Source organism: Helicoverpa zea, chromosome 20 (genome assembly GCF_022581195.2).
Source record: "Helicoverpa zea isolate HzStark_Cry1AcR chromosome 20, ilHelZeax1.1, whole genome shotgun sequence".
In the NCBI taxonomy this organism is placed as follows: domain Eukaryota; kingdom Metazoa; phylum Arthropoda; class Insecta; order Lepidoptera; family Noctuidae; genus Helicoverpa; species Helicoverpa zea.
Genome location: NC_061471.1, coordinates 2,821,659 through 2,838,981, shown reverse-complemented (window position 1 = coordinate 2,838,981; position 17,323 = coordinate 2,821,659). Strand labels below are relative to the sequence as shown.

General features: G+C 36.4%; 2 protein-coding genes across 2 annotated transcripts; one reads left to right on the top strand and one right to left on the bottom strand.

The window, feature by feature from the left end:
- The first annotated feature begins 259 nt into the window (after window positions 1-259).
- Window positions 260-1,706, top strand: LOC124640126 (SAYSvFN domain-containing protein 1). The gene is made up of 3 exons (XM_047177784.1): window positions 260-477; window positions 566-766; window positions 958-1,706. Exons 2-3 carry the CDS (start codon window positions 605-607, stop codon window positions 1,336-1,338), a joined length of 543 nt encoding a protein of 180 aa, XP_047033740.1. The 5' UTR covers window positions 260-477; window positions 566-604; the 3' UTR covers window positions 1,339-1,706.
- A 3,027-nt stretch (window positions 1,707-4,733) lies between these two features.
- LOC124640125 (post-GPI attachment to proteins factor 6) lies at window positions 4,734-17,232 on the bottom strand. The gene is made up of 4 exons (XM_047177783.1): window positions 16,748-17,232; window positions 12,703-12,951; window positions 6,458-7,609; window positions 4,734-6,380 (listed from the first exon to the last, which is right to left on the bottom strand). The coding sequence occupies exons 1-4, from the start codon at window positions 17,034-17,036 to the stop codon at window positions 5,644-5,646; spliced, it is 2,427 nt and encodes an 808-aa protein (XP_047033739.1). The 5' UTR covers window positions 17,037-17,232; the 3' UTR covers window positions 4,734-5,643.
- Window positions 17,233-17,323: the final 91 nt, after the last annotated feature.

Genomic DNA, 17,323 nt, shown 5'->3' with positions numbered 1-17,323 from the left:
CTTCGCGCCCAAAGTAATGTTGCCACGACAATAAAATAGAACCGAATTTATGAAACCTCTTTTAAAATTTATGAAACAAAGAGGTTTCAGAGTGGATAAACATTATACAAAAATTACAATTTTACAAATCTACTGCTTTACGCACATGTTATTTACTAAATTATCATAAAGTTAGCCTTTAGTGCTACCATAGCATATAACCAAACGCATATAATAACCATTCGCTCATTTTTCTGTCACTGTCAATTTCTTTGACAATGACACTAATGACAACCAAAACATTGTACAGCTGTGCGCATACGTGTTTATTTTGAAAAGTAATTCAATTAGTTTTTCTTTATTTAACCCATCTATATAGTTATTGACCTATCCACATCATTAGGGCATAAATGATTTAACATATTTTACTTCTTCACAACACGTAGCACTCAGATTATCTGGAAAAACAGTGATCGTAAACTCAGTTTTTCAACTACGGTAACTGTTTTTGTTATGTCCCTATACACATTTTGGTGTCATCATCGAATCATTTACTTATAATCTATCATCATTCTGTTATCTCTAGGTAAAAATCAAGTGTTATCATAGCTGATTTGATTTGCGGATGGAGGCTAAACTAAGAGAATACCGGGCACTTCGACGCCGCAAGGAACTTATCGACAACGCTAAGGAAAAGTTTGAGAAGTCCAAAGAGAAGCTCGTTAACTTTTTAATTCCAAAAGTGATACAGGACATGGGCAGAGAACGTGATGAGGAAGCTTTGCTGGTATATTTTTTTTTATTTCAGTAGAGGTGTTAATGCTAATTAAATTATGAGATTCGCTAAACTAACTTCAATGTACAGAACTGAAAAATATACCACAAACTTTTTGTTGTTTTTTGAAATATTGTTTTATTTTTAAAATTATTATAGCCTTAGATAATGCAATAAACAAAGCCTTCCAATTCTATTTTCAGATTGAAAATGAAGAACCACCACCAACTGATGCTGTACCAGTTGAAGAAATCACAGATATAGTCTCAGAAACAAGCGAAGTAGAATCTTTTGAGGAAGAGGAAGAATCTTGGAGAAACTGCCTAATCCGATGGTCTGTATATGGAATAATATGGCTTGTGTTCTGGGCCATATTCATCAAACTACAATTTGGTGCTGTGTACTTTGTTATATCAATTTTAATAGGTATTTGTTTGAACACTCGCACAAGACCTAGGAAGAAGGGTGAAGTTTCAGCTTATAGTGTATTTAATCAAAATTGTGTAAGCATTGATGGGACTTTGAAACCGGAACAATTTGAAAGAGAAATAAGGTATGGTGCAGGCACTGTAAGAAGTTTTTAGTAAACGTTAATTCTATATTTTATAGTTACTTAATATGACTTTGCCAATCATTTTATTGGATCTCGAAATTATGTGTTGAAGTCATTCAATATGTTGACAACAGCACTTAAAAAGCGTGGTTCCTTAGGATATCTTATATTTTTTGATCCTCCCATCCTGCATGATATATCACTCTAACTTTTTTTAAATGAACTGTATCTGAGAAGCTATGGAAAAAGAACCATTTTCTGCCTATTTAATACTGTGCCTCACCTGTGATTGTGTGTATTTAGTGAAATATATTTATTACTTAAATGATTATTGTTAAGTGCTTGTGTATGAAGAAAATATTTCAATACAATTGTTTTAATAAAGCAAGATGTATTTTATAAACTGACTTTTCTTCTATACCTGTTTCATGAGAAATCAATGCATATAAAATAAAGTCCTCTTCTTTGTTGGTTTATGCATATATGATCCATATCCATTTAGGCACAGGCATGTTATAATAAAACAACTGCTTTATAAATTATACTTCCATTTTAATAATCACATTTATAAATTGACAACAAATAATATACCTATAATAAATTTCACAAATATAAATGCAACGCAATACAAATCGATATACAAATACAAATAGCATACAATATTTGCTGTGATATATTACAAATTCTGACAAACATTGGTAACTTCAATGAGAATTTTAAAAAAACTGTCAATTTTAGAAAAAAAAATACAATGGGCTTTTCACACAGCACATAAACACAAAGGACAATGGGCAGATTGGTATACCCCACCAATAGCAATGTCATATATATCATTGGATAGGCCTTTTTATGTAGAACAATATTTACTATGACAGCTTTGCTGAAATGTTTGTCCGTTCTGAGATATAGATCAAAAACTGTGCAAAAGTTAGAACTAAGTAATCTATTGATAACTCAAGTTTTTAAAGGAAAATCTAAGAACTACTAAGTGTAAGTCTTGTATATGAAAGAAAATCAGATTACAGTATTGATTAGCATCAGTTTTAAGATTGTTTGTTATCTATATCTCAGAACGGACAAACAATAGAACAAAGCTGTCATAGTAAATGTTGTTCCAGTTAAAAAGACCTATCCAATGATATGTATGACTTTCCTATTGGTGCGGTTTCTCACTACGCCCAACATCCAGTTGGTACAATAAAAGGTTGAAATGCTACATAATAGTAACAATTATGGATCCTAACGGGCACAGTAGTACTTACAAGACTTAAAGTTATTAGTACTTAGATTTTCCTTTAAAAACTTGAGGTATCAATAGATTACTTAGTTCTAACTTTAGCACAGTTTTTGATCTATATCTCAGAACGGACAAACATTTCAGCAAAGCTGTCATAGTAAATCTTGTCCTACATAAAAAGGCCTATCCAATGATATATATGACATTCCTATTGGTGGGGTATACCAGGTCCCATATATTTGTGCCCATTGTCCTTTGAGCTATTTTTACAATTTCTTGAGCGAAAAGCAATTATGAACAAAAACAATATTTTTTAGGGCCTGTGTATTTAGCGATTTGGTACTTTAAGTCCAAAACTCAATTTCCGATCAAAGCATAGATATGCACTTCTCAGTTGGCATGTTTTTTGTATAATAAAATATTAAACTGATCCTTTTCAAAAGAGTAAAACATCAAATACTTACGCCAATAAAATTATTTCTAATTGGTAATCAATTCAATTTACTATCTAACATACAACATTTTACATAATGGTAACACACATTTTTATTATGCAACTTGAATAAAACCTAAGCCAAATAAACATGGCAACACCATTTCAAATTGAGAAGGGAATGTTCTAGAAAGCGACAAATCATTTTAAAAAGATATTTAAAGCTTCTGTGTGTAATAACGTCTAAGAAACATCACACAAATCGTGTTGTCACACATAAGTATAAAATTGACTATGAAACATAAATTATCTTACATTTAAGTAGATATATTTGGCATTTTTGATATTAATGTAAAAAAAAATCGTTTACTATTGTGAAGTCATTGAAATATTGCACTATATTTTGTAACCGTAATTGCTAAAATTCTGAAGAACTAAGCGTGGGTAACACCATTTAACTACTTATAACGATAACCAACTGTTTATATTTGCCGCTGTTTGGTCAAATCGGCGATTTTGACAGCTGAAAATTGTTTTGTTATCGGTACTTATAGTTAAATTGTGCAACTCACCGTAAACGTTTCTAAACAAATGTGGTAAATTAAAACAGAAAGAAACATTACTACACAATATTTTACGTTTCTGTTATTGTCTGTTACAGTTTTGTTTGACAATCTTAATCATCAATATTATTAAATAAATTAATTAAAATACATATCTGATGAACTAGCAACACTGATCAATGTTGAAAAATGTTTTATTTATTATGCATGAAAACATGCGTGCATCTTAATTGTTCTAAATTAAACCTATTAAAATTCCTTTCCAGTGTAATTTCAACTTTTTACTTATATAATAATGAAAATCTACTATATTATATGTATAATATAATGGCACAACACTTCTAATTTCTTTATAGAGTTTCAAGTGGACAATATAAGGCACCGTATCAGTATTTACAAATTGCGTCGTGGACAATATCAATAGTTATAGTACCAATAAATAATAATTAATGGCATCCAGACCATAGGAGATCAGCCAGCTGCGCAGGACATATTATAGTGCACAAGCAGTTGCGCAGAACATATTATAGTGCACAAGCATCTGCGCAGACACAAGTGCACTGTCTATTCCTTCACTCTTATAGCCCGATGGGACGGTATTCCGACCGGAGAGAGATGAGGACATTTACGTGCTCCGATGCACGGGTGTATCACCACCAACTTCGGTCCGACCCGGGAATCGAACCCGAGACCACGTGCACAGCAGTCGCACTTTGCGACCACTAGTCAATAAAGTATGAGTAGAAAAATATACATGATTCACATTTAGCTGTTGAATAAATAACGAATAATTCGAAGCTATTATGAATAATAAATAACTTTTATCTAGCTACATTTCATAAGAGAACAAAAAAATCCTATTAAGCGGTTTAATTTTTAAGACTGCGGTTTAACTATAGGAACTAAAAGCAAAGACATGAACTAAGGAATGTATCAAAATGATAAATGCAATGCATAGGAAGCCATGTGATGGAAAAGGAAACACAACTTTATGAGAATAGCTTTAGAGACTAATTTTAGTAGCTGCCAAGTACAGTCCATTTTAATGGGGTTATATGCGGCTATAGCGCTATGAACGCTTTTAACATTTTACGTGTATTTGAATGAATTTATATTCATAAAAATCCAGTAGACAGTAATTATGATAACTTAGGTACGTATTGATTGGTAATGACATAAATTATTTTTTATTATTTTTCTTATCGTGAGCATAATATGCCCTTAGATGAAGGTACGTATAACCAACAAACTATGTATATACAATTATTATTCCCTAATTTTTTTTTGTAAACATATAAAATGAGTAACCTTTGAGGTCAAGAGTTGAACCATTAATCTCATACTGGCACTTGTAACATTTACGAAACTTCACTAACATAAAATAGACTCTATTTTGAAAGATGTAAGGTCTATTTTACATTGGCCAAACATCGCGAATATTTGAGACGATAAAAGAAAATCTAGTAATCCAATTTCTGGTGAAGAAGACTTGTGAAAAAGATCTGTAAGCTTAGTGACTTATAGAATATCAGTATGATTGGTACTTATTTGGTATCCATATTGGGGCATCTATACTTTGGACCATCAACTAAATATAGCAAATGTTGGCAGTCCAACATTGCAAGACAGTTGAGAAAACTAACAAGAACACAAAACATGAAATTCTGCCTACAATTTGCCAATAAACAAAAGTTCAGTCAAGACTTAATTTCTCATTTAAATTCCTACGCGATGCTCGATTCTCAAGCCTCAGTGAGACTTTCGTCAAACATTAATTTACCTAATTCACTATAAAAATACGTCTCAGAAAGTTTAGCATTGCCGCGACACCTGTATAAAACCAAACCTGTACTTTGATGATGACTAGTCGAAAAAATACTAGGCTTTAAACTTGTACTTAAAAACTAAACTAAGTTAAATATTTGCACCTCTATATTTGTTCGTTATATTTATTCTTAGGATAAAACAAATCGGAGATAATCGTAAACTATTTTGCTACCTGTACTTACAGCACAAATGTTGGCCGTACGACCAACTTTATTTGTATATTTTTATAAACTGTGTTTCAAAAATACGCCTAGATCGCCATTGGTTTTTAAAGTGTTAATCAGCCGCTATTGGCGCTTGAGGTCTCCGAAACATCCTACAGAACGACAACTTATAATAACCATGTGTTGGAAAGAAGGGATTCACATCACCAGCCCTCTTAATATCAGGTAACAAAAACCCAACACTCAAAGCAATAATCATATGCCACACTGAATGTACTATCTTATAATTCTGCTCCGTCTGCAGGAAAGCGTAACAAATCAAACCTACACTAACTAACACGATACCTAAAGGCATGTGCTTAAAATAATACGACCTAGGATACTTCATGACACGATTTTTCCTATAATCAAGATACCAGGAACTGAAGACTACTGATATGCCAACGGCTACTGGCAGTAGAAATGAGACAAAAGAATGCATATTCCAAGTAGTTAATAAAGCTATTATTATAGCACCTATAAGTTGTAATGAGGATCTTAATTTTTCATTAAGAATGCTCATAGCGAGCAATGTTACCCAGAAAGACATGAGACCGCAGTAAAAGTCTCCGAATTGGAGGATGTTACCTCTCATGATGCAGTAGGCGACTTGGGACGGGGCGTCGCAGGCGTGGTAGAAAGTGGAGAAGATCATGGTGAAGGCATACATCATGGCCTCGGTGTAGTACAACCGGATGACTGCCACGTAGATGGAGAAGATGAAGAGAATGTTGCTCAGAGTGAGAAGGAGAACGGAGACTAACATGTAGACCTTGCTGTCCATTCTGGAGCTATCGGAACAGTCCCAACCTGGAAATGAGAAAAAAGTAAGTTAATTAAGCTATTACTAAAACAAAACTTTGCACTTATTATTTTAAGACTCTCACCTCCGTAACCAGAAGCGCAGGAACAAAACGACATCACCAGCGCTCCGAAAGTGTTCAGCAAACAGTTGCCATGGTTGCTGCACTTTCCAGATACACACGACATCGACGACACGGTCAACACTACCGTCGCGTTACACTCAGAAGTCCCCAACCGAGTCCCATTCGAGGCAACCACAGAATCATCAAAGTCTCTATCACTAGAAGTGTCCACGTAATACTTCGTCCCGTTATCCGAAGTCCGGCAGGGACACACACTCTGGTCACAAAATATCCTAAACGTTAAGTACCAAGTACCACTGTCAGGGAACGGGATATACGTCTTGTCGTATATCGATTCTGAGTCGGTACTGTTCAGCACGAACAACGCCGGCTTCACCTTATCGTTGTACCGACAATGACCACTCTCCAACGGTATGCTGGGGTGACCAATATCCATGCATATCACAGCTTTGAAAAATTGATTATCTTCAGTGAAGGCCAGCAACGTCTCTTTATCAAACGCCCTTTTATATCCCATATAGTATTTTAAGCTCATAAGAAGACTGGCCGCTATTGACAAACTCCCTCCAATATCTAAGAACTGGTTGATTTTAAACCTCAGAGACTTAATTTCTGATGAAGTTATATTTATTAGACTCGTCGCGTCTTGAATGTCGGTCGTGGGTAGGCCGTAGTCGAAAGTGAAAAAGCGACCTTTGTCATCGCGCATAAGGTCGATAACTGTGTGATTTACCAGCTCATCGATGTCTGTTCTCATGAAATAGGATTCGCAGTCTGCTATTCTGGACACATTGCCTTCGATTGGGCCTATATGTATGTAGTGCCAGGCGTTTGGGTGAGGGATGAACGTGATGGTTTGGTAGTTGTTCGCTCGAGGGTCGAAAGCGCAGTATATAACATTGCTGTCTTCTGTAGGAATAGAGAGGGCCTGTACCCTGAAGAACAGTTCACTATCCCCTGCAGAAGTGTTGACTATGGTAACATTCAACGCGATTGGGTCTACTCTATCTGTAGACATGCACTTGAACAGTCCAGGGAGATCATGATAATTTATCTCGGTTATGCCATTATAGCAATCTATTAGTTCGATATTTTCATCGCGTTTCACTTGTAAATCTGTGTAGAGTATCGTTTGGCAGTCGGCGACGAGACCTGAAAATAAAAAGTTTTATCATGTAGTATTTTTGTGATATGCTCCTACGTCATCTGTATACACTGTGTTGGCAACTTTCGTACTATGCTGTTACATTTTTGAGAATTTACGATGCATGCTCACATAATGATATCTAATGAGCACTTATATGAATGGCCATGAATTTATGGAGAAAATAGATGACATTTAGAAACATTCGATTAAAATTTCCTTCATGTTCTTATGAACGTAACATAAATATCGCAAAAGAGATTGAAAGTAGGATCAAATAAAACAGTTCCCATACTCTTAAAATACCTAATAATGAAGGAATTAAAAAGGAATCAACATTTTTAAAAATTATGGACACATTAACACGTTAGCCCGCATGACCTTACAGCAAACAACGCCTGTCTATTAGCTAGATAAGTGTGTATAAATATCCATTATGTTAGGTTTACGGTGAAAATGGTATAATTGCTACTGCCATTAAAAGCCAATAACACTATAGATATCATCCAATAACACTATAGGTAGGCTTCGGAACAACTTATATCACTCATTCTAACGAAAATGGTGCCTCATCCACTATTTCATCGTTTTTTGGGGGACCAAATAATTGGGAGTTCCTCATGTAGTTCTGATTAAACTCCATATTTATATGCATTTATACAACAAAGAACAGGAATATCTTATGGCACATAAGACTAGTAATGAGAAGAATTAACATCATACTGCAAATCCTATTAATGATGATAATGAGGCGTAATATTAGAAACAAGATCTTCGAACAAATGAACAGAGAACCTTCACGGTATCCCTTCCAACAACTACAATAGGTAACATTAATCTACATAACACAGCAGAGCTTTTGTGTCTAACATCACGACGCACAATTGTCACAGGATGTGAGCAGTCGAACAATCAAGTCGTAACGAGGTCACATAGACTGTGGTTTTGAGCGGCCAAGCGCAATATTATCGAGTTTAGACCCGCATTTTCTTTATTGGATTCAAATCGGATTTGGTTACGACATCTTTGGGGAGATGATTTGTAAGGCAAGATTTGGGATTGAGAAGAGGCAAAGTGGCGTTATGATGAGGTTTAAGTCCAGCGGTGGACCGATACGGGTTTATACTCTCGACCGAGAGGACCGCCAATAAGGCATAGTTTTCCAAACGCTTGACAGTTTGACACAGCCGTGTTATGGCTAACTATATGGGAAGAAGCATAAATGAGCACAGTTTGTAAGCGGGAGCGTGAGACTGATTTTAAATATCGAACTTTTGCAGTCTTCCAACTCTTCACAAAATATAATGCCACGCTCCAACGACTTTTCCAATTAATTCTCAGAATAAGGAAATCCGCTCATTACTAACACTATAATTAAAGGTGGATCTACAAAGGACAATGCTATTCTTTGTATGGAAGTTGGGCTCAAGGATTGCCCACAATTACCGCATAGTGTATACTGTTCTATAGGCTTATGTTAGTACCCAGACCAAAGTATTTCAAAATCTATGCCAGGAGTCCTGAGAAAAACTTGTTTGACTCTTATTCAATATTACGCAAAATATGCTTACGAACTCTTAACTATTCCGCGTATACTAGGTACCTTAATTGAAATGAAATAAATTAATTGACAACCACGAGGTGTTGTAAGTACCTATACGACAAATTTTTTTTAACCTTCTTCCAAAAATGGAGGAGGTTCTCAGTTCGTCTGTTTATGTTTGTACGCACATAACTTCGTCGTTTACCAATCGTTTTAAACAATTATTTCATTTTCCAAAGGGCTTACTTCCCAAATGGTTCCTTTATCATCCGGACCAGAGTCTGATGATGGAAACCTCAAAAAAATCGTGTACAACTCTCAAAAATTGAAGGCACATATCAAGTAAAAACTTGTCATTCGGGTATAATAATATGTCTCCGACACCACAAATCAGTGGAGGTTAAGAGCTGGCCTGACGAAGAAGACGACAGAGAGACGAGGGAACTCCTCAACGGTATCTACTAAGTACCTCGTGTTTGAGCCTATTTTATAAGTCTTGATAAGATTTTTCTAGTAGACAGCTCTATAGCGCAGGCGTCTTGGTCTTCTAGATTTTAACCGAGAATTCGAATGTATTGCGGTAATTGCCTTTTTTTCGGGAAATCAGTGACGGTCACGGACAGTCACGGGTCAGTTCTTATTAGAATCCAATGCTTTTACAATTTATTTTAAAATCACAGTAAGTAAAAAAATAGTCCATTCCCAACATTTTCCACTACTGGATAGACAACCACATCCTGAACGTTGAGATTGACAATATATGCAAGAAAATGTTTATATAAGAAAAGTCTTGTCAGATTAATTTTGCTGGACCCCTGGGACCGATTTCAAAAATATTTTTATTTCGTGTTAAGAGTGAAGTGAGGATGCTATTTCAACTACGCCCACTACTGGGCAAATGCCTAAAATTTAGTAAAGTGACTATCTATGGAGAACATTTGAACCGGTTTCCTCAGGACCTCTGGGAGCGATTTCAAAAATATTTGGGTTTCGTATTAAGAGTGAAGTAAGTAACATATTTTGACCACTCCCAGTGCTGGGCAAATACCTAAGACTTTGTAAAATGAGTATCTATGGAAAACATTTGAACTGGTTTTTCCTCGGAACCCCAAGGTGGATTCCAAAAATATTTTTATTTCTTGTTAAAAGTGAAGTTAACAACCTATTTTGACCACTCCCACCACTGGGCAAATGCTTAAGACTTGTAAAGTGACTATTTATAGAGAACATTTGAACCGGTTTTCCTCGGGACCCCTGGGAGCGATTTCAAAAATATTTGGGTTTCGTAAAAGAAGTGAAGTAAATAACCTATTTTGACCACTCCCACTACTTGGCAAATGCCTAAAACTTTGTAAAGTGACTATCTATGGAGAATATTTGAACCGGTTTTCCTCGGGACCCCTGGGAGCGATTTCAAAAATATTTGGGTTTCGTATTCAGAGTGAAGTAAATAACCTATTTTGACCACTCCCAGTGCTGGGCAAATGCCTCAGACTTTGTAAAGTGACTATCTATGGAAAACATTTGAACCCGTTTTCCTCGGGACCCCAGGGTGCGATTCCAAAAATATTTTAATTTCGTGTTAAAAGTGGAGTAAACAACCTATTTTGACCACTCCCACTACTGGGCAAATGGCACAGGCTTTGTAAAGTGACTACTCATGTGGAATATAAGAACCGGTTTTCCTCGGGACTCCAGGGAGCGATTTCAAATATTTTTTGCATTAAGTGTTCAGAGTGCACTAAGGAACCTCCTGGAACTACTCCCACTGCTGGGCAAACTTTGAGCCCACACCCTGGCATTGTCCTTTTAGGATCTTCACGGACTTCTAAACTCAAAGTTGGAAAGCAAGAAACTCGTCAAAGAAAAAAGATTGACTACTGAACGAACGGGCTTTTGTATTTTTATCCTCATCTTACTTGTCCTTATTTTTAATACCTTTTAAAATGAAATTGTTATTTTTTCTTAGCACTTCATTTTATACATGTGTTATCGGTCTTAATTTTAGAAATGGAGTGCTCATGCTGACAAATCATTTTCTAAAACAACCATCCTGTGGATAATCGGCCTCAACTGTATTTTTTTTATTTTATTATCTTCTGATACATACCTAGTTGATTTTGAACGTTTGATGATGTTAAGTCAGAGTATTATTTAGTTAGACCTAACTACGTAACACAAGTCAAAACAAAGATATGGTAACAAGTTCAATTCACTTTAGTTTGCCCTTAATCAGCATTAGTCTAGTATCGATCAAAGCTATTTATGTCATCTTTGAGAGTTCAATTGACTCTGAAAGCACCGATAACGGTTTCTGTAAAATTGTTTATGTCTTCATGAAGAATTATAATGAATCTTATCGTTATGACAATTAATCTTGTAGGTATTTATTTATCATTTATTTTTTTGCGATTAACGGTCAGTATGAATTTTGCAATCCAGGTGTTCCAAGCAGCTCATTTCGTTATCCGTTAAAAGCATGGTGGAGGAACTAACATCTAAAAGCAAAAGCCACATTTAAAATCTATACTGTTATGAGGATTTGTGAACTTAACGATCGTTTAAATAGAGAGGGAGCTGCTTTATCATAAGTAGCTGTACCTATCTTCCGTTGGTCTCGCTTTGGCGGCCATGTTTCCATTCCCGAACACTACGAGGATATAATCAATCAACATAGTGTCAAACTGATAGCTAGCATGCGCCTACTGCGCTGATAACTGCAATCTGAGGTCTACGGTCGCGATATTTATACGTAGAGATGATTAAAAATATGGACCACAGCCACAATTTTTTTTTTTAAACCTACTTACTTGAAATAGAAATCAACGAATCAGCTCTTTTTGAAAATCAGAAACAACCAACCGTCATTAACGTGCCAAACGATGCATAGGTGTAGGTATCACATCTCTCTTAAAAATCCCAAAGGCAGTTTCAGCCTGACCTGGGAACTGATCCCGAGAGAGAACTCACGCGCAGCAGTCGCTTTGCGACCACGTCTACTAGTCCAACAATACGAAAACATACTAGATCGATGAGGCTTCAAATCACGTCGCTCGCTATTTTTCTGGCAATGTACCTGCTAGGCTTAATTCCGGCGTTACCTATTCTTAGCACGTGCTTCGCTAAGCCTTAGGTACGGACGGAAGCCTAGACGGACACGTGTCATACATAGTCGCTTAGGTATAAGTCCGTCCCACTATTTCATTTTGGCAGGCAAACGGTAGTGACAGGAACGAATTATCGCCCAAAGACATGCTTAGAGCATCGCAAATAATATTAAGTAGGTTGTGTAGTCTCATAAACATAACAAATGGCTAGCTTGATCTGCGATACGATAAGTTATACCATATCTAGAGTTTGATAATAAAAATACACAATTAAATATTGATAACCCGAGGTTTCGAGACCATTTATAAACCTAAGCAGATTGGCAAATATCCCTCACCCAGAAAAGCTCGTGATTAGCATGGATCAATTTTGATGTGCAGGAGTTCGTTCGAAATTCGGACTAACTTTGAAACCTGGAAAAGAGGTTCTATTATTAAAATGTGACCTTACCTTCTTGCTCAACTTTCTGCGTCCTTGGATCTTCCCACTTTATATAAATCAGTGCGTACCAGTTTCCCGGCTTGGGGTTCTCTATCGAGTACGTCCTGTTCTTGCCATCAGACTGTACTTCCAGGGTATAGAGTGGCTCCCTGGTAGCCGGGTCCAGGAAATCCTTGGGGAAGTCGTACCCATCAGGGTTCACGGCCGGGTAAGATCCATGTTTTATGTTTATGATCACCTCTTGTGGGCTGCATGAGCCTGAAAATAAATGGTTACGTGCATAAAGCATCTGGTTGTAAAACAACTGTACTGCAGATATTTACAAACAGGTGGTACACGTGGATCGCTTTGTGTTCGTCGGTCAGTTGATTGAATTTTATCTGTACTAATATTATAAAGCTGAACAGTTTGTTTGTTTGTTTGTTTGAACGCGCTAATCTCAAGAACTACTGGTCCGATTTGAAAATTTATTTCAGTGTTAGATAGCCCATTTATCGAGGAAGGCTATAGGCTACTTTTTATCCCGGTACGGGAAGTAGTTCCCACGGGATGCTGGTGAAACCGCTGGCAGAAGCTAGTGTACTAATATAACAAAAGAAGAATAGGTAGCTAAATTCCATTTGAAACCAAAAAATCATCATGAATTGATAATATAAAGCTGAAGAGTTTATTAAACGCGGTAATCTCAAGAAAATCAATATGTGATAGCCCATTTAGCGAGGAAAGTTATAGTGGGCTGCTTTTTATAAGGTTCGTGAAGAAGTTATGAGAAGACGAAGGAGGCCACTAGTTATATAACTTATTATAATTTTATTTAAAGAAATATACCAACGGCATATCATTTTATTGCATTGGCTTATCTTCAAAAAGTTTTCATCGACACACGCAGCTTTGATAAACAATTTCTAGACCAATTAACTGCAATGCCATGTTTTTACATACATGTAATTATTTTTCTACTATCGGGCTGTCCGAACTGATAAATATCGGTCGAGTACTGCCGATAAACAAATTACCGTTTGTAAATAAACACGAACTCTCACAGCTTTGCGCATGAGAGGGTTTTAATAATAAATAAATACAACAGTGATTCCTGTAAGTGTTTAACTGATGACGATAAACAGACTCGGAAGAAATTCGGCATACAGGTCGACCTTGACCTGAATAAATAGAGAGTATTTTTGAATCTAGTATCATTAACGGATCCGAAAAATGGTAGAGAGATGAACTTGACTCTTTACAGTTTGCACCAATTAACTTTGCATTTCTGAAGTTAACCATTTGACTCTTTGAGCATTGATCGTTCAGAGCTTTTCAAAAAGTTTTGCTTGTGCGAAAGTAGCCACAAGTTGAGTTAACAAAACACTAACGCATAGGTAGCTCCGTGTTGCGAAAAATGACTAACTTCAGAAATGCGTAGTTAATTGGCCCGAACTGTTTCTACATTTTTGTTGTCCTTTATTTTTCCTTTTTTATATTAGAGTTGTCTACATGTTCTTACGGTAGCTATTTCACACGACCTTAGCTAATAAGTTAGTTTCCGAACCTCTGTTTAACCAATTTACCTCGTCGTGTCGTGTCGTGAAAACCCACGCAAGTTTGTCTCAATAATAAAGGAGACGTGTACTATATTAGCCTGATAAATATTCGGTGAAATGTAGATAACCTTCGGTTAGTCAAGTAGTTGGGTTAAAATTTTATCAGACTACGGAAACTTAACTTCGAGTTTTATTTATTAATCTATCACAAGAAAATCATAGATAATATAGTTGTTTTAAAACAATTTTTTAAGTACCTATTTTTTTTTTTTTATATACAAAGGTGTTTGCCTTGCCTGATAGGTAAGAGCGATTTTACATTAGCGTAATTTACCGCACCGTTAGGCCTACTCGCAGCACATACGGTCATGAACGTTTGAACCTGTATTTATAAGTTGTATAGGCTTCCGGTTGCCCCGCGTATAGGCGGATAAATGCGGATCTCAAAAAAAACTGTTGCTGCCATTTACCTGCCTAACAAAATTTTTTTAGGCAATGCCGGCAGAAACTTTACGTAGCTCAGATATAAGGGATTGTTCACACCAAACGTATTGTCCGCCGCTGACTGTGAGTATACTCACTGTCTGCCCCAATGTGAACGTCGACTCAATCTGCAGTACCCGTACTCACCAAGCCGACAATAAGCTATAGCGTACGATGCGCTTCATGTGTGAACAAAAGAATAGGCTCGTGTAGGTTCACACTAGATGCGTACGCTGAGCGGCTGACTATTCTACACATAAAAGAGCTCAGTATTTGAACCCCCCAATCTTCATACATAACAGATGCTATGTCTTCCCAAGCGCATCTTCGTAAGTTTCTATCACTAAATTCTTCTGAATTCGCATTCCAAATACATTCTCCAGAATGTACTTCTGCAATAAACTTTTCGGTGTCGAACATCGCGAGGTGTCACGTGTCACGTCTATCCTCATTGAAGTTTGTTTCTCGAGTGTATTGCGGCCGAGGCGCGCGGCGGTGCGGGCGCGGCGGAGCGGCGCTATTCGGCAACTGCGTCCGCGTAGCCAATCCGCGTCCGCCGTGCATAGTCGCGTAGTAAAATAATCGGCCACTGAGAGTCAGCGACAACAGACGACGTAATAGCGTATAGTCGGTTCGGTGTGAACGACAATTTCAATATATATGGAAAAGCAATAAACTGCGTAACGCGCGCTCACAGTCAGCGGCCGACAATACGTTTGGTCTGAACGATGCCTAAGCGCGCCAACGTTAGTTGATACATTGCGATGCCGCGCGTATATGCGGAAAATCAGCTTATTTCAAAGCGCGCTTTATCATAGAAGTAAAACAGTAGCAAAAACTTTTGCTAGCTGTACGAGTGTGTGGGTTCTTGATACCTACTTGGTTCTTACGAAAGTTTATGATGTCATGAAAATCACATGCATACATTGATACCTATGTTTTGAGATAAAAAACTTTGAATAATATATGTTTGGTAATTTTGTTATCTCACATTAATTGTTTGTACAGATAATGTTATCACTACTATAGGTAATTATTATGCTACGCTATTGATTTGAACTCCTAATAGATTCTAACATGTTTCCACCTGTTGCATTCAGTTTAGGTTTTCTATTATCTTTTTTTTTAATGTTTTTCTATGTCAGATTTCATTCTCTCTACATTTATCCTGTTAAGGCAGACACTGCCCGTAAAATAACTTTTATGAATATTATTTTGCTACTTAATTAAATGACTCATGATACCTTCTTTTGCAAAACCAAAACAAACTTAAGGAAAATAATCGTCCAATAAATTAAGGTTACTTAGCCCAATAATAGTCATATTACCAAGCTTATCATGAGAAGTAAAGCAGGAAACTTCCAATTACTCCCAACTAGTTGACTACTTGCCGCGACTTGGTAACAAGTGATCAGTGCATTCATGTAGGTGGTGGTTGCATCATGCACGCATTGGTGCTAAAATTAGTGCACGCTGCTTGTTAATCAGTGCTGATAAAAGTCACATATATATTGACCTTTAAATAAATTAAATGCTCCTTAAAGTTGCATTTATGGGGATCTTCAATTATTCAGTAACTACATACTTGTCTCAAGGGTTTATGCAGCTCATCTTTTAAAATCTAAGAAACTTATAATTTAAATTATTTTGATTATAACAGTCATGATTATATGAGTACATAACCATAGTCTAGTACTATTCTAAGAAACTGTCTTTCAGTTCGCCTTTGGCCTTGCAATTTTTGTTTGTAGATGTAATATGTACATACAATTGTAACATGTAAAAAATCAGCTGACCTTTATGTGAACAAGGAAATCAACTCAAAGTTTAAATAAATATATCTATACAGGCATGCCAAAATAACAAGATAAATGGGATTATCAGTTAACTCTTCAACAACAAAAACAGGCTTAAATAATTAAATAAAAATAATAATGTATATTATTTTTATTTTAAACATTCCAGATGCAGGATCTTAGTATGCAGAACTCCTGTAAAAAGCTTATTATTAAAAGTGTTAGCGTGACACCTACCAATGTTATTCAAGTGAAGCTCCTCAGATTGGAAGGTGAAGCGAGCATCCGTGACATCCCTCATTATAGGGTAGAATACTACAGAAACTGTGCGGTAACTTCTAAACATATATACATCGGTGGCGATCTGCCTAGTGACCAAATGATAATCATCCAGTAACACCGTGCGAGTCCGTGTCAACTGCTCAAGTATTCTCTTCCTGTTCGCATCATCTTCTATTTTTTCTTTATCACCAACAATAAGCCCGGTGCACACACATAATATTAAAAAAAATAGCCAAACTCTCATTGCGACGATTAACGCCTACCTGCCTACAACGCGTTCCGATTACAAGTGCGCAACATTAACAGACACTACAATTATTTCCTAATTCAAAGCTGTTCTCATATATTTGGAGATCATTTATATTATTAAAGAATTCACTCGCGTTTTTTAAACGAACAGCGAATCGACCGACCTACTGACGACCGTCCATTAATCAATCAACAAACCAGATGTCAAAAAATACGTCAACTTGACAACAAAGATAAACGATAAACAAACTTGACCGCTGTCAAAAGTATGGAGAGTAGATT